Below are 23,456 nucleotides of genomic sequence, written 5' to 3'. Positions count from 1 at the left end.
ACCCAATGTAGTCACAATCTGTTCTCTTTCCTTCTCTTCTAGCAGTTCTGGAACCATGAACCATAATCAAATCAACTCTCTCATTGTTCTTAGAAAGAACTTCCCAAATCAAAGTGGTCACTCCCTAGGCCATTCTTTGCTTTTTTTTAATCTCCCCAAATCAAACCTAAACTCCTTGAATGCTGGAATGATAATAATAGCTGGCATTTATATAATGCATTCAAAGACACTAGTATGCTAAGTACTTTGAAATAATTATCTCATTTGATCTTGACAGCTATATTGGACCATAGATGCTTGCTTCTATTGAGGAAACTGAGATTAGAGAGATTAAATGATTTTTCAGGGATTTCACAATAAATACCCAAGGCTAGATTTGAACTCAGGTCTTTCTGAATCCAGGTTCAAGATCCCTTGCTCCTCCCAGTTGTTCCACAAACAGTCCTTAGGAGCAACCTTTGCTTTTGCATTTGTATCCGAAAGACTTGGTACAATGTTTAATCAAATAGTAAGCAATAAATAATTTTTCTTCTATTAATTCAGAAAAAGCAAATAAAAAATAAAAATGATATATAATATAAACATAGTATATGTTATATGTATTATAATACATATAACATAATAGTTATATAATGAATTAATGACACTATAAAGCAAGGACTATCAGCCTTTTCTGGATTTCCCTTGGCAATTTTTGTGGAACTTGTGGAACCCTTCTCAGAATGAGTTTTTTCCCTATGCTCATAGTTAAAGAAAATGCCAAATTTCAGTTAAAGATTTTTGAGAATGGAGATGTAATTTCCCCCCCACCAAAGTTTATGGACTCCCTTAAAATTTGGAGGATTTATATGGCCTTTTAGAATTAGCCTGTGAGGTGAACATCTTGCTGACATAAACCCCTTTTCTGTTTCTGAAGCTGTATCTGCAAGCTGATGGCATACAAGACCAGGATATTGATCACCTCTAAAATGGAACATTTAAAGAAAGCTGACAAGATATTAATTTTACATGAAGGCAGCAGCTATTTCTATGGAACCTTTTCTGAACTTCAAAATCTGAGACCTGACTTTAGCGCAAAACTCATGGAATATGATTCTTTTGATAAGTTCAGTGCAGAAAGAAGAAGCTCAGTCTTGACAGAAACTCTGAGACGTTTCTCAATAGAAGGTGATACTGCCGTCTCCTGGAATGAAGGAAGAAAGCAATCTTTTAAACAAACTGGAGACTTTGGGGAAAGAAGAAAGAATTCTATTCTCAATCCACTGAACTCCATTAGGAAATTTTCAGTGGTACAAAAGGGTCAACAGCAAATGAATGGCCTTGAGGAAAAAGATGATGAACCATTAGAGAGGAGGCTGTCTTTGGTGCCTGACTCTGAGCAGGGAGAGGCCATTCTGCCTAGGAGTAACATGATAAACACCGGTCCATCATTACAAGGACGAAACAGGAGACAGTCAGTATTGAACTTGATGACCCGCCCATCAGTTCACCAAAGTCAAAGCATGTGTGGAATTGGGAACACTGCTGCCAGGAAGATTTCCATGGCCCCTCAGTCTAAATTATCTGAAATAGATATTTACTCCCAACATTTATCTCAAGACAGTAGTCTAGATATAAGTGATGAAATTAATGAAGAAGACTTAAAGGTATTCATGTGAATTTTCAATGGTAACCTTTTCATACCCATCACATTTCAGAGTCAAATATACTAATATTTGGATAGAGGGTGTTTGTGTGTGTGTGTGTGTGTGTGTGTGTGTGTGTGTGTGTGTGTGTGTATGTATATATGTGTATGTATATATATATATATATATATATATATATGTCAGAAAAATTTGGCCTAGTGCCACATTAGAGTAGGGAAAATTAATTTTAAATAGTATATTAGTGGTCTAAAAGTATCAAGAGAATAAGTTGTTTTCAGGATTTTTTTTAAGTATTCATTTATATCCAGTGAAAAATTGCAAATTACCAGGGCTGAAATTGAGTGGGTTCTTTACCATGGGAAAGTAAGTTTCCTTACTACTTGGGGGAAAAAAAAGAGTCCAGGTCAGCATAAAAATAAATTCCAGAGGAAACACCAATAAACATATATTAGATATAAGATTAGATATAAGATTTAAAAAGTTAAGTTACTTGGAGTTCCTAAGTCATCTTGTATCAGAACCCCCAGTAGCTTAGTGGATAAAAAATTGATTTCTTAAACCAACAATTATGTATTTAAACCCTATGAGGTGATAGAAAATTTTTTTATCCTCAAAATTCCTCCACATTACTAATAATTAAGGAGAGATGTGAATAATTTGTGATTATTATTATATACAATCACAAATTTGAGAGTTGGAAGGGCCTTTAAGAGTGACCTACTCTAACTCCCTCATGTTTTAAGTAATCATTCAGTTATCCAATGACTTGAGACATGGATATTTTAATTTTAAAAAACTGGTATTTCCTGATTTTGAAAAGGACATGATATTTTCTATAGAATCAAGCTGATAAGTCATAAATTTTCCTTATTCTCTACATTTAAATTCAATAGATGTAGGAAAATAAAAGTACAGTAGGAAAGTAAAGATCAGAGATATCCTATGATTTCTCAAGTCACACAGCAAGGCAGAACAGCCCAAAAAAAAAAACAAACTAGGATTTAATGCCATGGTCTTTTAATTCAAAATTTAGGGTACTTTGTATTATCCTACCCTCTCCTTCATCTCACCGATTACATATATCTATTAAAAACTTGACATCGGGACTGCATTTGAAAACCTCTCTGAATCTAAATCAAATCATATGGTTTGAATGGCCACAATAAATGGCACTTTAATATATGTACATTAGAACTGTATATGAGAACATGGTTCTTGTCTTCTAGGGTTTATATCATGCAAAGGTTAGTACTCAAATTAACACTATGTTCTGGTACATAAATGGAGTTATGTATTAACATACCTTGTATGCATTTACATTTATGGATGCATGCATGTGTATAGTCTGATAGCCCTTATATTATATTATAAAGAACAGTAGATCTGGAATCAGAGGATCTCTGTTCAGATTTTAATTCTTTACTAGTTCATATGTGACCATGTGTAAATCACTGAACCAAAGTTTCACATATGAGGTGGTGGAAGTCCCAAAGGAAAGGGCATTGTAATTGGATGGAGTTGATACTCAAGTTCAAATTCTAAATCTATGAGTTGTTCATGTGACCCTTAGAAGTTGATTCAATCTCTGTGGGCCTCAGTTTCCTCATCTATAAAATAAAGGGAATTAAACCAGAATTCTAAGGTCCATTTTAGCTTGAAACCTATATTTAGCTATTTAAAATGAGGGAATTGAACTGTATGATTTCTAAGGTCTATTCCAGCTCTGAAACATATTCGTTCATATCATCTAGAATTAATTCTGTCTTGAGAAAATTTTAGGAAAGTTCACATATTTTAGTCTTATTCACCAGGGTTTGTTTAAATTCTAGTCTATCCCAATTAAGTATAGGTCAAAGTATAGATAAATTTTCTAATTAAATTATAGTTTTAAGAATTGAAAATCTGACCGAGTACTTCAATTATATTAATTTAAAAAATAGATAATATTATATACCTCACAAATTGAATGAAAAACATATTTTTGGAAACTGAAAGAAAGCTTATTTTTGAAAAGTTTTGCATTTCACTTAAATCAAAAAAGTTTATAAGTAAGTATCTGAGAGGCTTTCAAGGTGAGTTTTGTTTACAATTATGTCACACCAAAATTATAGATCATTTAATTACATAATTTAGATGCTATATTTTGAAAAGCCTTACCAGATTTGCATATATGTGGAATAAGATTTTTCCTGGAAAAGTATCATTTGCTTTCCTAGGTCATAATAAATAATTTTTGGAAACAAAGTAAAGACTGACAGATTGCTTTCCATGGGGGGGGGAGTCAAATTGGGGGGAAATTGTAAAACTCAATATCTTTAATAAAAATAAATTTTAAAAAATAATAATAATAAATAATTTTCTATTAATTTGAAACATTTGAGGACGACTACTCTGACTTCAAAGAATAAAAATAGGAGGTCATACAAATGCATGTTTTGTTAGATGCTTCTGGAAAAGACACTATTAGATGTAGTAGGTTGATTGACACACTCTTCCAGATCTAGTAAAATGACATTTGATAAATTATGTAGTCTGTGTGTGCCTCAGATTCCTCTTTAAAAAAAATGAGGAATCGGGGCTTTATGATGTGGTTTCTTTGGTCTCAAAAATTCTTTTACAAAATAGCTCAAAACATCATTTGATTTCAATCTGAAAGGATTCTTCAAACCTCAATCTACAAGTTTTCTTTTTCTTTTTTAAGGATATAAGAAAGCAATCTCTTTTCTGCTTATAGATCCATTATCAAAAGGAATCACTTCCTATAGGACTTTGTACTTTCTCTCCAAAGTCTGAGAACTAAAAGGACTACAGAATAGAAGATCATAGGATCACAAACTTAGGTTAAGAAATTTTGAAGGGTAGCTAGGTGGCGCAGTGGATAGAGAACTGGCCCTGGAGTCAGGAGTACCTGAATTCAAATCTGACCTCAGACACTTAATAATTACTTAGCTGTGTGGCCTTGGGCAAACCACTTAACTCCATTTGCCTTGCAAAAACCTAAAAAAAAAAAATAATGGAAGTTTTGAGAATCCACCAAGTTCAAATTTCTCACTTTATAGTTGAGGAAACTGAGGCACAGGGGCATTAAGTGATTTATCCCATAAGGTTACATAAGCTAGTAATTATGTTAGGTATAATTCAAACTTAGGTCTTCATAACCTTAAGTCTAACTCTAATACTACCTGCTATGTATGCCTCCTAACTATCTCATCCTTACAGCTAGAAAAGGCATGAGGAAAAAAACTTTGCAGAGGAAATTAGTAGCAGTCCCAGGATTAATATCTGAGCCTTTCTACTCTTTGGCTTCTTAAGAGACTTGAATGTCTTACCATTTAGGGTACCTACATTTGGTAGGTACCTACCAAGGACACTCATTAGTACAGAACTTTAAACAAAGAGATCCAGAATAACAGTGTTATTGTACATGAGGGAAAATTGTAAATTTGGGGGGGATCCCTAAAGATCCAGGGAAGGTGATTTTTAAAACCCATAGAAAACTTGCACATTGAAAAATTCCATAACAATCTAAAACAAAAATATCTCTCCTATGGCGCTCAAGAATACCTAGTACATTTCAATGTTCATAGATTTTCAGATATTGTGATTTTGAAAATCCCATTCATTAATATTCCTTTTGTATAATGGAAAACATGGACTTGCATTAGAAAAATTGTTTTTAAGAGTGACTTGAGATATGGATCATCTAATTTTAAAAAATAGTGTTCCCTGATTTTGAAAGGGACATGATATTTGCCATACCTGACAGATTATAATTTTTCCTTATTCTCTAAATCTAAATTCTCTAGATGTTAGGAAACAACATTGTTGCTATTTTTGCCTAATCAATTAAAAATATGAATATAATGTAATACAGTTTTGGACTGTTACAATAATCATGGTCATTTTTCTTTCACAGGAGTGGTTTTTTGATGATACAGAAAACATTCCAGCTGTTACCACATGGAATACCTACCTCAGATATATTACTGTTCATAAAAACTTAATTTTTGCACTAATTTGGTGCCTCGTTATTTTTCTCATTGAGGTAAGAATGTTCTACTTCTAATGAATTATTATCATTCCAAATTAAGAATATGGTTTTCAAATTTATTGTGTCAGTTACTCTCCAAAAAAGAGTTGTAATTTATTTTTTATGTATGTGCATTTGGTATCCTAAGAAAGAATATAAAAAGGGCATGGAGTGCAGTTATTATTCAAAGGCTTGTTAGAGATCAGAATAGAAAAATAGATAGAATTATTATCTGTTAAACAGTGGAGGAAACTGAGGCAAAAGGGATTAATTGAATTGCCCAAGGTCATACAGCTAGTGAGTGTGTGAGAGTAAATTTGAGCTCAGGTCTTCCTGACTTGGTTTATCTAATGTCCCCATCAGTGACCTCTGTCAACTGAAGTATAGATAACTAGCTATGAAATTCCTTAGAAGAGTGAAACAGGTGAGAAAGAAAAAAAAAGAGAAGGTAACTGAAAGAAGGAAAGGAGAGCATAGGGAAGAACAAAACATACTAGTAAAGAACAAGAATCTAAATCATTTAAGATTGTCCTACTTTAAACAGTTATTTATAAAAAATTGCATGGCCATATATAACATATGAATAATTATCATAAATGCAGGAGTGAGTTTGAAGATGGAAAGTTGTCTCTCTCCACTAAAGATGAAACAATGATGGATTAAGCTAATAAACAGTGGGCAGATTTTTAAGTTCTACAGAGAAAGTGCCTCCTATCTGCATTTTCTAAGGGAAGAAAATGCTGGACTATATAATTAACAGGACTAATTTCAGTACAAGACCTTTATGGATTAAATAGACAGTTCTACCTTTTATGGTTTGGGTTAACTTTAATATTTTCTTAAATAGGCCAAAATTGTTCTGAAATAAGTGCCACGATAGGACTTTCTTCAGTTAACTCACATATAGCCCCACTCACTACACCTGAAACTTTTTAGTTGCAAATGCCCCTCCTTGGGGCTACTACTTTCTAGTCTTCCTTATTAGCATGCATATTACTTCACTTTCCTTGTTTTTTATTTGCATCCCTAGGATTTAGCACAACTTTTAGCAGGAGGTAAAAGTTCAGAAATTTTTTTTTTCACTCATTGATTCATTCTTCGGCTCTCTTCTGAGGATTACATGTCTTTTGTGCTAACAAAGGACCTAAAATCTTTAGGTCATATCAGAAATACTAGTTTCTGGAGTTTTTCCTGGTGTTAACCTGAGCAAAGTATATTCTGGGGATATTCTAATTGAAAATTGCCTTTTGGTTCAAAAGTCTATACCTTATCACCTAGATTTAGGTAATAGAGGTCACTATAAAGGGTCAAGGGAAAGTCCTATTTTTCTTGTTTATTTAGTCCTTTTGGAGACCCAGAGATTTTGTTTGCAAAGATACTGAAGGGGTTTGCCATTTCCCTCTCAGGCTTATTAAACAGATGAAGAAAATGAAGCAAACGGAGGTTAAGTGGCTTACTTAGGGTTCACATAGCTAATAAATATATGAGCTCATATTTGAACTCCTGTCTTCCATACTCCAGGACTTGCCCTTTATCCACTGTGCCACCAAATGTTCCCTGGGCAGCTATTAATGGCAGTTTCCCTCCCTTTCAGGAAATGATTAATTAAAAGTTGCTGAACAGGAAAAAAATGCTACTCAAATCACGTAATTAATCAGGGACAGTCTTGCCAAATGATCATCATTAGTATGAATTAATCCCAAATCAATACTTCAAAGTTATTAATGGCCCAAACTCTTGGGTTGAAAGGTCATATTTGTTCTCAAATTAGAAAGTTATATAAGTTGAGATTTGTGGAATGATGTAAAGTCAAAGACAAAAATGTGATAATTATCTTATATATTTATACATATATAGAGAGACACTTATATGTGTGTGTGTATTTTGCATACACAGACATATTTATTCACCTCAACTATGTCTTATTGATTTGGACTTAAGCATCTTTCAAAAAAGGATTCCCTATTGTTCAAGAAAAAAGCAATGATGATTGAAATTTTGCTTGTAAGATTCGCATCGATGTGTTCTAGATCCTCAAGGACTTGTATTTTAAAGGGTATTATCTATGATGTGGGTAAGGACCAGGTCTATGATTTTATGGTTAAAAGGACCACCTAGGATTTGAGTCTCTCTACCAGTGGAAGTGTGCATCTTCTCTCAAATGCTCTTCTCTTAGACACGAAGATTAAAGGACTTGCCTGCAGTCACACGAGCAAAATATGTCAGAAGTGGAATTTAAGATCAGGTCTCCATGGTTCTAGGACTGGATCTCTCTAAGTATAAGCCATGCTATTTCTGGTACAGAGAAATGTTTTAGGATAAGGGGAAGAGTTTTGATTCTGACAATAGGAGAACCTGGATTCAATATCTTGTTTCTGGTATTTACTACCTGTTTGAACTTTAAAAAGTCCCTGAACTTCAATTTCCTCATCTATAAAAATGAGGAGAAAATAAGATGGTGCCTCAAGAGTCATTCTAGATAGTGGATTTAGATATGCTAGAAATAGAAATCTTTTTTTTTTTTGCTCTTAAAAATGTATTCTGAGGATTTGATTGTTTTTATGAAATTCTGTCTAGAGCTAAAAAGTAAGTGAATGGAGTAGATAGAAACACTGAGTTGTATGTTTATGCAAATATATTTATGTTTATACTATAGTTCTCTTAAACTATTTCAAAAAGGTTAAATGCTATATCATTTAACTTGCTACAATGCAAATCATATGGAACCAATCTAATAGAAGAGACATTTATATTTCAATTATTGTTGTAATTTTAAAATTTCAATTACTTTAAAGGGATTTTTAAAGATACATTCTTAGCTTTGTTGGTATCCAGCTGGCCTCATGAAGAGAGTGTTAGACTTGGAGCCAGGAAAACCTGAGTTCAAATGTGACCTCAAACATTTAGTATCTTTGACCCTGGGCAAATTAATAAAAGGGAAGCAGTGTTGTGAGGATCAAATGAGAAAATATTTGGCTGACATAGTGCTTGGATTATTTCCTTTCTTCTTTTATTGGGTGACATATGTCTTTTTTTTGTTTTTTATAAATATGTGTAAAATAGTATGACAAAGTTAATCGCTATAACATAAAAGAATTTCTAAATCATGTATAACTGCTGGATAATGTGAATGTGTTGAAGTTTGTTCAAGAATAGTAATTTTTATTATCTAAAATATGGTAATTTGAGGGGAGATTAGAAATAATTCAAGACTGATATATAGAAAGTAGATCTTTGGTAACCACCTTTATAAACTTTTCAAACTTACAAGTGAGATTTTTTTTTAACCAAACCTATGATTTTAATAGTTGGGGGAGCTCCTCATAAGGAAATTCTATCAGTACAGGTATGACTTACATAGCATACTGAAAGGTGCATAGTAATGCTTGATAATTGTTAGTTATTATTTAATCTCAATAGCTAACAATTATCGAGCATTATTATGCACCTTTATACTGCCTAGAGCATCAGAAAATTAAATGTCTTGCCCAAAGTGAGAGACTGGATATGGTGTCTGGCTGGATGCCAGGCCTTCCTGAGTCCAAAGTCAAGTCTCATACAGCAGGTGTATTATCAAAACTTTATAAAATTAAAACATGTTGAAAATCAGCAAGGAAAAACCTGAAATTTGTATTATATTTAGTCTAAATTTTTGCTTCTAATCTTGATATTCTTTTTTTAGTATATTCCTTTTTTTTTTTAGGTTTTTGCAAGGCAATGGGGTTAAGTGGCTTGCCCAGGGCCACACAGCTGGGTAATTATTAAGTGTCTGAGGTTGGATTTGAACTCAGATATTCCTGACTCCAAGGCTGGTGCTCTACCCACTGTACCACCTAGCCACCTCTGTATTTTCCTTTTTTCAAAAAATAGTTTTTATGGAGATATTTTGTTTTTATATCTGTTAGATTTTGCCCCCTTTCTCTTTCCCTCTGGGAAAAGTATTTTTTAAAAGATTTTTTTAAATAGAAAAATAAATGAATTTAGCTAAATTGGTTAATATATCAAATAAAATATTGGCATAGTGTACAATGTTCCACATATTTCTCCTTCTCCTTCCTTACTTCTGCAAAAGAGAAAGGGAAAGTTTCTTCTCAAATGTCTTCTTTAAAGACAAAATTTTTCTTTATAATTTACAATATTAATTTTTAATTGTTATATGATTGTTCTATTCTTTTGGAGTCATTATTTGTGTGGTTTCACTAACTGCTTCACTTTGCATCAATTCTTACAAGTCTTTCTGAGCTTCTCTGTATTCCTCATTTTTGTCCTATTCTACATCACAATAATATTCCATTGCATTTATTTATGTACAACAATTTGCTTAGCATTTCCCCACTGACAGGAAATCACTGACTAAAAAGAAAGACTCAATATGCACTAAAATATTTAGAGGTAGCATTTTTTTTTGTAGTAGCTGACTGAAGCAAATTGTTTCAAGTGCTACTCTAAATATTTTAGTGCATATTGAGTCTTTCTTTTTAGTCAGTGATTTCCTTTGGGTTTATCCCTAGTACTGAACACTTTGGGTTAAAAGGTTATAGACCTTTTTTTTCAGTATATTCTTAGTGACATAAAACTGTACTCCTTTAAAGCTACTATTTACTTAGGATAGCCTTAAATATAGCAGAACATCGTCTAAGACCCTCGGACTTACATAGTTGAATATTTTGTTGTCATTCTGATGCAGGGAATTATGGGCATAAGAAATATTGTATTTGAAAACAATTTTTTTTTTTATCTTGACTGATCCTTGTAAGTTCTGTACCATAAAAACACTTCTTCTTGACCCATGCTTTCACTGGCGGGTCAAGCTAAGTTACACACAGGCACAACAGTCATCTTAAGTCAGGAAATGATGTATTGGACTTAAAAGTCACCAGTTTGGAATAGGAAAACCATCTCTGTCTTGGCCCCTCCTTGGAGGATAGACCCTGTGGTATGGGTATTGGAGAGGAGCCAGGTGCTAAACCATTCCCCAAGCACTACTCTTGCCCAACCCACTATGGAAATACATTTAAATGCAGGAATCTGGAAGAGAAGCTCTTTTTTTCCCTTCTATCTCCCCTATCAGGGAGATAACCACACACTTTCTTTCTCTAAGCTAGAACAAGACCACTGGAGAACTATGACCTCTGTTCCTTCCTCGCTTACTTTCTGGCAGCCTCATGTAAAACGTTGTTGTTCAGCCTAACCTAAAGCTTGACCCCTCTGTCCACGGACACTCCATTCCAGTCTAAACCCAGTCAATTCTCCTGACTGTTCTCCTTTCTCGTTCCCTTAGGCATCTCTCCTAATCCTTTGTTATTTGCCCTTTCCTCACTCACTCTTTCCTCACAGCTTGCTGTCACCTCAGAAAAAAGAGATTTTAATCTGTAAACTTTGCAGGTTTATCAAATAAATCCTGTGCTATTTTAACTCTGGGACTAGTAACAAATTCTTTCACTTTCAAAAGTTCTCAATCTTTAATTGATGACATCAAATTTTCTGGCAACAATTTATGATCATTGTTAACAACTTTGTGGTTATGTCTAATTCAAACAGAATGATTTACAAAAAAGAATATCCATCCCTATATTAATACCTAGGCAATATGACAATTGAAGAAATTGAATATTTACATACTTACATTAAAAGTATTGCCTCAGTATCATGGCACATGCACTAAACCAGATTTTCTCTTTCTATTCATTTTTATCAAGGTATTCATGGTAGTCTTACAGAATACAAAGAAAGGGTACTTTTCTTTCCTTATAAAATGGATCCTCCCCTTTCTTCCCCTCCCCCCCTTTTTCCTGAGTGTTCATTAGTGCTTTTTTAAAAAATTTGTACAATTTAGATTTTACATTATTTTAGATTTAGAGCTCATTTGCTTCTCTTTTAATAAAATATGACAGCACCTTTTTAATATGTTAAAATTGTAAAGAAGGCAGTTTGTTCTAGTAAATTAACAAGTATTTAAATACCTCCTATATGACTTTAGCTATCATTATTCAACCCCTAATACTGACATTCAATTTTAAATTATATGATGATTTTTAAAACTCTTGATCACTAAATTTTTGTTAGTACTTCTGAGTAGCATAACAAAAATATATACAGATAATGTACAGCAAATCAATGACTAGTCACTTTCCTCATCTGTGAAATGAGAGTGTTGGATTAGGTAATCTTTTTTTATTATTATTATGAACATTGGTTTTTCTAAGGCAATGGGGTTAAGTGACTTACCCAAGAACTAAGCATTAAGTATCCGAGGTCACATTTGAACTCAGATCCTCATGACTCCAGGGCTGGTACTCTATCTACTATACCACCTAGCTGCCCTGGACTAGGTAATTCTTAAATTCTCTCCTTGTTCCAGTATTCTGACTTAAAGAATAAAAGATCAGAAGACTTTCTAATAATTGCTTTACTGGTGTACAACCTCACTTGGATTTTCATTTTAGTTATCAATGAAATCGTTAGGAAATCCTTCTTCAATAGTGATCTAGTTGAAATAACAACCAGTCACTTCAGTTAGTTAATTTGGTTCTGATGGCATTTGTTTTTAGTATTTTATTTGGATTGCTTGAAATTTCTAGAAAAATAAATGAATGATTTTAACATTTTTCCGAATAAATTCTAATTCTGGTATTTCCAATGTCAGAAGCTATATAAGTGGATAAAGTACTGGTATTGAAGCCTGAGAGACCTGGATTCAAGGCTACCTTTTGTATTTACTACTCCTGTGACTATGAGTAAATCATTGAATCTATAACTTGCTTTATTTGTAACTCAATATTTCTTGCTAAAGTTAGTTTTTCAAAAAAAGCAGTTAAACCTCTTAAAATTTCCATCTAATGCAGTCATTCATTAAAGAAATAATTATCAAATGATATTCTAAAAGAAGCAGCTGAAATGGAACCTGTCGGGTAAGTGTACAAAAACATTTAAAGACCTGAGCCCTCCCTTTAGTCATTTCATAGACTATTTTGGGATATGACTTGTGTAAGTATCAGGTTCTTAGGGAAAGAATGGATAATGATATAGAGTAAGTACTGAAATTGTCCAGATAGAGCCATCAGTTCTGTTTGGAATAAAAATTTATACTAGCTTTTTAAAAAAAAAAGTAAAAAACCATTTATAAAAATGAATGGAATTTTATTAGGTGGAAGATTTGAATGGGCAGGAATATGTGTGTGTGTGTGTGTGTGTGTGTGTGTGTGTGTGTGTGTGTGTGTGTGTGTGTATGTCTGGGTGTCTGGGTGACTGGGTATCTGGCATGATATGAAATAATCATGGTGATAGTGGCACAGAGAGATGTAGATATAGAGGGAAGAGACTATAAGGGATGATGAGGGAATGATGAGTAAAAAATTCTAGTATATGTATTCAATAAACATTGAATGAATGAACAAATAAATGAAAGGATGAATACTATGTGAATAGTGGGGAAATGGTTTGAAATGAAGGGGAACCTTTTTTTTTCTACCAAGGGTCAAAAATTAAAAATTAGCCTGCTATATTTGGTCACTCATTTAGTTAATTCATCCCTAAAAAACTCCTAGATGTATTGAATTGAGTTATGACTGTGGTTGTCTTGGCAGTGACAGAACACTTGATTTTATTGACCTCTTATGGCTAGCATTCCCACATCCTGCTTTAAGCAATAGAAAGCCATGGAAAGCACTACAACAGAGGATTATCAAATTGGTGTTTTATGAAGGCAAATTTGGTGTTCATTGGTTGGATAAGACTGTAAGGAAGAGAGAATGGAAACAGGAAGTAACTGCAACAGGCTAGACATTATAAAGTAAAACTAAAGGTCTAAACTGCAGTAGAAGGGAGAGGAAAAGGAAATATATTTCAAGATAGATTGTAAAACAAGAATTGATCTAACTTGTTAACTGGTTGGGTATGAAAGCAATGGGCTTTGAACTTAGTTTCCCAGGAAAATGGCAGTATCATTACTAGAAGTATCAAAATCAGGAGGATGAACTATTGAGCAAAGGATGAGCAAAATGAGAAGTTTGATTTTAGACATATTGTGTTTGAAGTGATAATAAGAAATCCAGGTAGAAATATCAGAAGGAGACTGGAAATTAAGACATGAACTAGGAAGGAAACTTCAGACTGAAGATATAGGCAAAAGGATACATATATATATATATATATATATATAATAATTTAATATTTAGTTTTGGTTGCATAATTGTTCTGACTTCATTACATTACCTAGCTTCACCTTTCCTTATCTACCTTAGGTCTTAGTTCACTTGTCTATAAAATGGAAATGATAACAGGTCATCTTTGTATACTACATTAATGTTATAATGAGCTTTCTTGATAACAACTTTAAGGCTGACAATGCAAATATTATTCTCATACTTACTTTCCAGGCCTATCCTTGAACAAATTTTTTCATATTTAGAAATCCCCCAAGACTCTTGTATCAGCATAACTGTACTTTATCATCCTAGATAGATTTTTTTTTTAGGTTTTTGCAAGGCAAATGGAGTTAAGTGGCTTGCCCAAGGCCACACGACTAGGTAATTATTAAGTGTCTGAGTCCGAATTTGAACTCAGGTACTGTATCCACTGAGCCACCTAGCCGCCTCCCCGATAGAATTTTTTATTTTAAAGATTTTATTTATTTTGAGTTTTACAATTTTCCCCCTAATCTTACTTCCTTCCCCCCACCCTCCCACACAAGGCAATTTACCAGTCTTTACATTGTTTCCATGGTATACATTGATCCAAATTGAATATGATGAGAGAGAAATCATATCCTTAAAGAAGAAATATAAAGTAAAAGAGATGGCAAGATTAGACAATAAGGTGTCAGGTTTTTTTTTCTAAGTTAAAGGTAATAGATCTTGGTCTTTATTCAAACTCTACAGTTCTTTCTCTGGATACAGATGGTATTCTCCATTGCAGACAGCCCCAAATTGTTCCTGATTGTTGTACTGATGGAATATCCATTAAGGTTGAACATCACCCTCATGTTGCTGTTAGGATGTACAGTGTTTTTCTGGTTCTACTCATCTCACTCAGCATCAGTTCATGCAAATCCCTCCAGGCTTCCCTAAATTCCCATCCCTACTGGTTTCTAATAGAACAATAGTGTTCCATTACATACATATACCACAGTTTGCTAAGCCATTCCCCAGCTGATGGACATTTACTTGATTTCTGATTCTTTGCCACCACAAACAGGGCTGCTATGAATATTTTTGTACAAATGATGTTTTCACCCTTTTTCATCATCTCTTCAGGTTATAGACCCAGTAGTGGTATTGCTGGATCAAAGGGTATGCACATTTTTGTTACTCTTTGGACATAGTTCCAAATCACTTTCCAGAAAGTTTGGATGAGTTCACAACTTCACCAACAATGTAATAGTGTCCCAGATTTCCCACAACCCTTCCAACAATGAACATTATCCTTTCTGGTCATATTGGTCAGTCTGAGAAGTGTGAGGTGTTACCTCAGAGAAGCTTTAATTTGCATTTCTCTAATAGGTAATGGTTTAGAGCAATTTTTCATATGACTGGGTTGCTTTGATTTCCTCATCTGTAAATTGCCTTTCCATATCCTTTGACCATTTGTCAATTGGGGAATAGCTTTTTTTAAAATTTGACTCAGTTCTCTGTATATTTTAGAAATGAGTCCTTTGTCAGAAACATTAGCTATACAGATTGTTTCCCAGTTTACTACATTTCTTTTGATCTTGGTTACAGTGGTTTTGTCTGTGCAAAAGCTTTTTAATTTAATGTAATCAAAATCATCCTAGATAGATTTTTAAAGAACTTTTTGGTTTCTTTCTCTCCAAATAGAACATTTATTTCTCTTCATGAATCTTAATCTTCTTTATATATTGAATGACTTTGTAGGTAATAGAATCGAGAATCAATTGTGTGAAATATATGGTGCTTTTAGCAACTAAATAGGATTCTTATGTAATTCTCTATAATCAGGGTGAGAAGTATTCTGCCACTGCATCAACTTGCTCAGGGGTTAATACCCAAATGCAAGTGGTTTTCTGCAATTATCCTACTGGTTTGCAAATTCTCTTTTTTTAAAACTCCATGGTGCCTCTCCAGAAAAAGAAGGAAGAGAAATATGAATAAGCCATTTATAAAATACATAGAATAGAATAAAAAGATCAGAAACACAGAAGCAGCACAGTATTGACATTGTCAAGCTTAATTTTTTAGAGATTTTGAAAGTAATATGGACAAAATTGGAAAAAAGTCTATAATATGCTATTCTTTTGTTTCTATTCTTTATGTATGAAATTGATCATATAACTTCTATTATATTCACAGTAATGTAAAGATAAAAAATTAAGAAAAAATGTACAGTTTTGCAAACTGATGCTTCTTATAGAAAATGTTATTTGTGACCATCAATGAACTTTTGCACTCATTAATGTAAACAGTAAAAAGTAATTTTTCCCACTCAACTGCTTTCACTATTACCCTGTCCCTGCTGATGAGATTCAATGAATTTTCTTGTTGATTAAAGGGAAAAAATGACAAGATATTTTATTTTAATATAATATGAATTTTATTCTCTTAATGTATTCTCACTGAACATACTGGTGCTGGGGACAATTATTATAGCTACTGAACAAAATCAAAAATGCATGTTCGAGGGGCAACTAGGTGGCACAGTGGATAGAGCACGGGCCCTGGAATCAGGAGTACCTGAGTTCAAATTCAACCTCAGACACTTAACAATTACCTAGCTGTGTGGCCTTGGGCAAGTCACTTAACCCCATTTGCCTTGCCAAAAAAAATGCATATGCTTTCAAGGAGTAGAAGATATTGAAAAGAAGACTCTTTGGCAAGGGACAAATTTAACTTTTTTTTGTCTTGTTGCAGGTAGCCGCGTCTTTGACTGGGATTTGGTTCCTTAAAGAGTAAGTATCTCATGTTGTGAGTTTTGTCATATTTCTGATGTATCTTTGTATCTAAAAATATTTTACTGTTAAGCTTTTCCTTTTTTGTGAGAAGGTAGGAAAATTTTAATTATGTTTCAAAATTCTACTGATTTAGCTAATTTTATAATTTTATCTCTGCCTGGGTCTCTCTTAGTTCTACTAAGAAAGGAAAGGCTTAATCATATCCATATCCTACCATTCTCTAGAATGCCAATGGCCTGAAGAAAAGATTTGCACCTACTTTTCTTTGAGATTCAATGACAACTTTGGGAGCTAATTCAGAAAATGAATTTTTTCCATGTTTTTTCCAAAGATTTCAAGCATGAAATCTTTGCATGCTTTAATTTTTTTTCAAACCTTAAAATAGACTGGCTTTGCTTAGAGTATGATAAATTTTTCCCAAGCTCTGAAAATCTCAGTTAGTAGTTCACCTTCTATAGTATGTAGATTTTGGGGATCCATTCAATTCAAAGTCAATATTGTTTATGTTTTGGGAAGAATAAAATAAAGAGGAGTCTCTAATTGTTGAATAATTACTTCATTTTTGTATTTACAGGACAAATAGTACAAACATGACCGATAGCACCTTTGCAGTCATTATCACCACCACCAGCAAATACTATTTATTTTATATTTACGTGGGAGTAGCTGACACATTTTTTGCCCTAGGAATGATAAGAGGCTTACCGCTGGTGCATACACTAATATCAGTCTCCAAAATTCTGCATCACAAAATGTTATGCTCTGTTTTGAAAGCGCCTATGTCAACCTTCAGCAGTTTGAAAGCAGGTATTTTCATGGAAGAATGTACTGTCCTTTGTGTGAAATGAAGCTATGGATCCCTAGAGACAAGTGACCTTAGTTGCATTTTTTTCAGTTGCGAAGGATTTGTACTACAACACCGATTTTTTTCTTGTCCAATTCCCCTAGTGATCAATAGCAAACATTTACAAAGGTAGTATTTATAGCTTGTTTTATTTGTTTGTCTGTTAATTAAGATTTTTATCACATTCACGAATTAGGTCCTATCATGATCTTTATCAGTCAATTAAGTTACCACAATTTGTTAAAACATCCTATCATTGAAGTCATGATAGCAAAAATTGCCCATATCAAGATAGCTGCACAAACTTTGTTAGAGGCATCTAGTACAGTGGAGAACAGTAAACTTGAATTAAGGAAGAAGAGTTCCATCCTGATCTGAGACATTTACTAACTGTGCTACTCTTGGAAAGTTACTTAATTTTTTTTTTTGCTTCAGCCCCCATAACTGTAAAATGGGAGTTAATAATGGCTTTCATTTAATAAAGAAGGAGGGAAAAAATCTGTCCAATGTTAGGCAGCTAGAAGTAATTTTAGAAATCATATAGTCCAATTCCTTCATTTAACAAATGAAGAAAGTCAAAGTCAGAAAAATCCAATAATTCACTCAAGGTAACATAGTTTATGTGGCAGAGATCATATCATCTGACTTTTACTATAGCAGACTTTTCACTATATCTTACCAACTACCTGAGTTCTCATACCTTTGAAGGCTACTAATAAATATCTTAGTCTTCCCTATCCCATTAACTGTTTCTAATGAGTCATTTTTTAAAAAAAACATTTTAATTGTTGGTGGGACTGCTCTTGAAGCCTCTCCACATTATAGAGAATTGAACACAGTGATCTTAGAAATACTAAAAATTATTCTGTCTTTTTAATCTGAAAGGAACCCTTAGCATTATCTACCACATTCCCTTCATTTTACAGATGAAGAAACAGACCTATAGGAGTTTAATATTTCCCCAAGATACTAAATAATGTGAAGGGGCTAGAGATGGAATTAACCCCTCATACTTTGATTCCAAATCTAGTTCTCTTTTCACCTCCAAATACAATGTTTGAGTTACCTAATCCTACCCCCTCTCCAGTCCCACACACCTTGTCTGATTCTCATTTGCTTTTTACACCATATTATGATTTGTGATTCATTTTTAGGGGGTTTTTTTTTGGCAAGGCAATGGGGTTAAGTGACTTGCCCAAGGTCATACAGCTAGGTAATTATTAAGTGTCTGAGGCTGGATTTGAACTCAGGACCTCCCGACTCCAAGACCAGTGCTCTATTCACTGTGCCACCTCTCTGCCCTGTGATTCATTTTTTTTATCCATTGAGACAACTATCAATTTTTCTGTTATAATTAAGTCTCCATTTTATATCTGAGTTTTGGTTTTGATTCCTAGTTTTATTATATAGAATTCATCTTTTTTGAATTTATTTTCTTGTCTATGATTATTTTTCTCATTTTCCAATCATTTATAAGAATTTGACTATATATATATATATATATATATATATATGTATGTATGTATGGTGATATGTGCAGAGTTCATTGAGTTAAGGAATTATGATATTTTGAGAGAAAGCAATCATCTCAGATGGATTATATGCTGTATTCATAATTTTTCCTTACACTACTTCTACTTATTTTCACAAAATCTAGAGATTGTTTAAATTATAATTTCTTTTTTTATTTAAACAAATACATAAATGTCATTTATGCTAAATTGTTCGTATTTACAGATAGAAGTCAAAAGTGTGATTGATTATATAATCTTCACTTAGGATCCCAGATCAAGAGTTGGAAGAGGCTTCGAAGCCTATCTAGTCCAGTCTCCTAATTTTATTACTGAGCAAATTGAGTCCCAAATAGGGAAAGTGACTTGCCTCAGATCACACAGAAAGTCATATGGATTGTTAAAAATAAGAGAAGTGGGGGCAGCTAGGTGGCCCAGTGGATAGAGCACTGGCCCTAGAGTCCAGGAAGACCTGAGTTCAAATCCAACCTCAAACACATAATACTTACCTAGCTGTGTGACCTTGGGCAAGTCACCTAACCCCATTGCCTTACGAAAACCAAAAAAAGAGAGAGGAATGTAACTACCACTTTCTTTACAAAGAGCAAAGTAAATGGGCCTTAATTTTTCAGACATCAAAATACATGATTAGTGGAGAATATTGTATCTATTGCCTAACTTAAAATAATTAAACTAAATGGCATACATGACATTCTTCCTGAAGTCCATAAAGACACCAAAAGAGTAGGTGGGAGGTCTTTGTTAGCCTATGAATATATCATTTAAAAGGTGCAAAAAGGGGCAGCTAGGTGGTACAGTGGATAGAGCAAAGCCCTGAAGTCAGGAATACTTGAGTTCAAATCTGGCCTCAGACACTTAATAATTACCTAGCTGTGTGGCCTTGGGAAAGCCACTTAACCCCGTTTGCCTTGCAAAAAAAAAAAACCTTAAAAAAAAATAAAAGGTGCAAAAGGAAACAAGTGAATATCCATTTGCATTTATTTATGTTGGTACAGAAACTTAGGCAGGAATGTTAATTAATGTTTAATAATCAGCTCTCTGAAAAAAATGTACTCAGACACTTTAAATTTTAATCTGCTATATTAACATTTTTTCCATCACTTTCTTGAATCTAGACAATTAACAAAACCACAAATCAAATTCTTATTTATAATATTTACCAATTTCTGAGGTATAAATGCAAACACTGAAGATTCAAGTCAGCTCTCACAAATCTTATTGAGATAACTCCAGCATACCCATGGACTTATGTCATATTAAATATAGCTACCTAAATTGACCTGTTTTGAGAATTTTCTGGGATTTTGAAGAATACATTCTCTCTTTTAACTTAGTCCTACTTTATTTTTTGCTGCCTAGGGGCAATATAGAATAATTTGTGTAATGGACTTTGATTTTTGGTATTATGAAGAAAAAAATGATATTTATATTGCTAAGTACAATATATATCTATATCTTTATTGTGCTTAGCAATATAAATATCATTTTATATATAGATATAAATATAAATATATAATCTTATTTGATACTCAAAACAATCCAGTGGGATAGAACTATAGGCATTTATAGGCATTATTATCCTCATTTTATAGATAAGGAAGATGACAGAGTTTCTAGGTATTGTATATAATATGTATGTGTGTATATTTTTCTTAACAACTTAGCAAAAGGGGGAAGCTAGTTGGCACAGTAGATAGAGCACTGGCCCTGGATTCAGGAGGAACTGAGTTCAAATGTGACCACAGATAATTAATAATTACCTAGCTGTGTGACCTTGGGCAAGTCACTTAAACTCATTGCTTTGTTAATAAAAAACCCAACAATTTAGCAAAGCTATGGAGAATTTCCATTAAAATACTTAGCCTTTTATTTCATTATATTAAAAAGATGCTGGGAATCTCAGTATATTATCCTTACACTAAGATGTATATGGGTCAGGCAGTTAGGTAGCACCAGTTTAAATTGGACCCCAGATACTTAAAACCTAGTTAGCTGTGTGACTTTGGGAAAGTCATTTAACCCCATTGCCTTGCAAAAACAAACAGAAAAAAAAGATGTATATGTATATTGGAGTATGAACATAGATTGATGAGTGTTATCTGTGCCCAAAGGTAAAACATCTACTGTGGTCAGAAATTTTCCCCTTGAAACTTAACAGAAATTGGTTATCTCTAAATATCTAAAGATACAAGAAGATACTGTAAACGCTCAACATTTTCAGAATTCTAGTAAACTGAAATCATGCTGCTTCTACCCCTAAGTTTTAGAGATGATCAAAAATTGACTCTGAATCCACTCATTTCTAAATGGATATTCTCTATCTTTTGACATTTAGGTGGAATTTTGAACCATTTCTCCAAAGATATAGCAATTCTAGATGACCTTCTACCACTTACAATATTTGACTTCATCCAGGTTTGTAAAATAATAGTAGAATTTGTTGTCTTGGTCTTTAGAAAACCTCAAGTTTAAGTATTTAATTACATTTTTGTCCATATTTAATTTTAGAGTTTGAGGTATCTTCCCTTGCATGTGGAATTGGTAAGAAAGAGTACATTTAAAATAAAATAATAAAGGGGAAACAGAAAGAAAAATATAATTGAAAAATCAGTGCTATGTCAGAGAAACTGACTTTTTACATCAAGAGATAAGGGTGGGCAATATGCTTGTGTAATGTAGCTAACCACCTCTATGATGTAACTTTGGAGGGACATTGCAAGACTTCTCTGACCTGAAATATCTCCAACCCAGGCTTGCTGTGGTAATGAAATTCAAAGAATGAGAGATTTTCTAAGGGAGTTAAAACATTATGCCTTGAAAAATGACCTGTTAAAATGTAAATAATTTTCTTGAAAGAGGTAGCACCTTAACATACACATGTCCCAAAAGTTTTAGTATAGTTTTAAGCTATAAAATCTTAACTCTACATTAAGACTTTTTCTAACAGCCTAGATATTCACTAACTAGTTAACTCTGAAGATGTGATTTTTGTTGTTGTTGTTGTTTCTTGTAATGTCCTTCATTCTTGAAGGAGACCATGACATCAGGGAGGTGGTACTATGACATACAAGTGAATTGGATTTAAGTGAAGGAGCCTCATTTTTTCCTCTGGATCAAATGGAGTCATATGGATGCTTGTAAGAGAAAAGTGCCCTGAAGACTGCTCTTGAGGGATTTAGAAATGGGAATAGAAATGAATGAAAGGTATTTGAAAAGGAAGAAGGGTTAGGTGGTGAAGTAGGCAGTTGTCCAAGATTAGGTTTGCCTACCCAACAATTTTGCCTAAGGCCTATCCTGTTTGGGAAACAGGATTAGATTCCTGTAAACTACAGAAAGTCAACTATGACATAATTTGATAACCTTGGCCCTGGAACACATATGACCAAAACTTTCTAGATTTCACCATCAGTGTCTAAGATCATAACTTCCACAACTGGGATCATCTGCAGTGGAAAGAGATGGAGTAGGACACAATCACTCCCTGGGTTGACTCATTTATATTCCCCCTCAACCTCCATATTCTCTAACCCCACCAACAAAACGGAAGAAACTCATACTTATGCTTTTAGAAAGGAGAAAGAAAATCAGATGACATGCACATGTGTACAGAAATCACATTGTTAGAGGCAAGATAATTAAAAGGTCACTTTTGCCTCACACCAAACAAGAAAACAATCTAATGAATTTCTCATTCCAAACGAATGACACTGTTTTGGGTTTGACATAGTTTCCTCAATTTAAAGTTGCAACTCATGACAGCAGCTGTTGAAATCCTTGAGACCAGTAATTCACTAAAAATTACATTCATTCATTTATTTATTTATTTCTGTCTCAGAGTTCTGGTAATTTGTTCCTCATTCCAGAGTTGCAGATGACCAGTCCTGAATGAATATGGTAAATGGAAGCCAAAAGCATAGTTGCAATCGGATTAATTCAGTTCAACTCTTTTTGATCTTTTTTTTAATTGTGCTTTATCTCATCATTTCCTGAAATAGTCTAAGACTGATTTCAAAATTCTATGGGGAAAGTTAGTTTTAAATAACTTTTTTTATAGATTAAATAACACTTTTGAACACATCTAATAGCTCTTGTGCCCTTTGTGAGTGAACCCTTTCTTGTGTTATTTTAGTTTCTAGTGATTCTTATTATCTGATTCGTAAGCAGTCTTAGTTACATTTTATACTATCAATAAACATCTGTTAAACATGTTTACTATGAGCTATTATACTTTTATACCAGAACTGTGCTGCCTTCTGGGAGAATTTTTTTGTTTTGTTTTTTAGTGTTTAAGTCAGAGACCTACATATAATGTAGGCTCTTCTTTGAGATATCACAATTCTTCAATAGCTTAGTAAATACATCTTACAGAGTTGCCTGAAACCCAGAGATGAGGTGATTTTCACAAAAACAAGAGTTAGAAGCTTTCTTCTTGACTCCAAGTTCAACATGCTATACACTGAGTCTTGCTGCCTCTCATAAATGTTTGAATAAAAGATGA

The 23,456-nt window shown here is 33.4% G+C and overlaps 1 protein-coding gene across 1 annotated transcript in view; it reads left to right on the top strand.

The window, feature by feature from the left end:
* CFTR (CF transmembrane conductance regulator) overlaps nucleotides 1–23,456 on the top strand; it is a 230,398-nt gene that overhangs the window by 137,371 nt on the left and 69,571 nt on the right. The window contains exons 14-18 of the mRNA XM_074193848.1: nucleotides 917–1,646; nucleotides 5,563–5,691; nucleotides 16,542–16,579; nucleotides 17,157–17,389; nucleotides 21,294–21,373. Of these exons, the coding sequence (XP_074049949.1) occupies nucleotides 917–1,646; nucleotides 5,563–5,691; nucleotides 16,542–16,579; nucleotides 17,157–17,389; nucleotides 21,294–21,373 (1,210 nt within the window). The remainder of the gene's footprint in view (nucleotides 1–916; nucleotides 1,647–5,562; nucleotides 5,692–16,541; nucleotides 16,580–17,156; nucleotides 17,390–21,293; nucleotides 21,374–23,456) is intronic.

Source organism: Macrotis lagotis, chromosome 7, assembly GCF_037893015.1.
Source record: "Macrotis lagotis isolate mMagLag1 chromosome 7, bilby.v1.9.chrom.fasta, whole genome shotgun sequence".
Classification (NCBI taxonomy): Eukaryota; Metazoa; Chordata; class Mammalia; order Peramelemorphia; family Peramelidae; genus Macrotis; species Macrotis lagotis.
The sequence above is the reverse complement of the archived record's forward strand: the minus strand, read 5'-3'. Positions and strand labels throughout refer to the sequence as shown.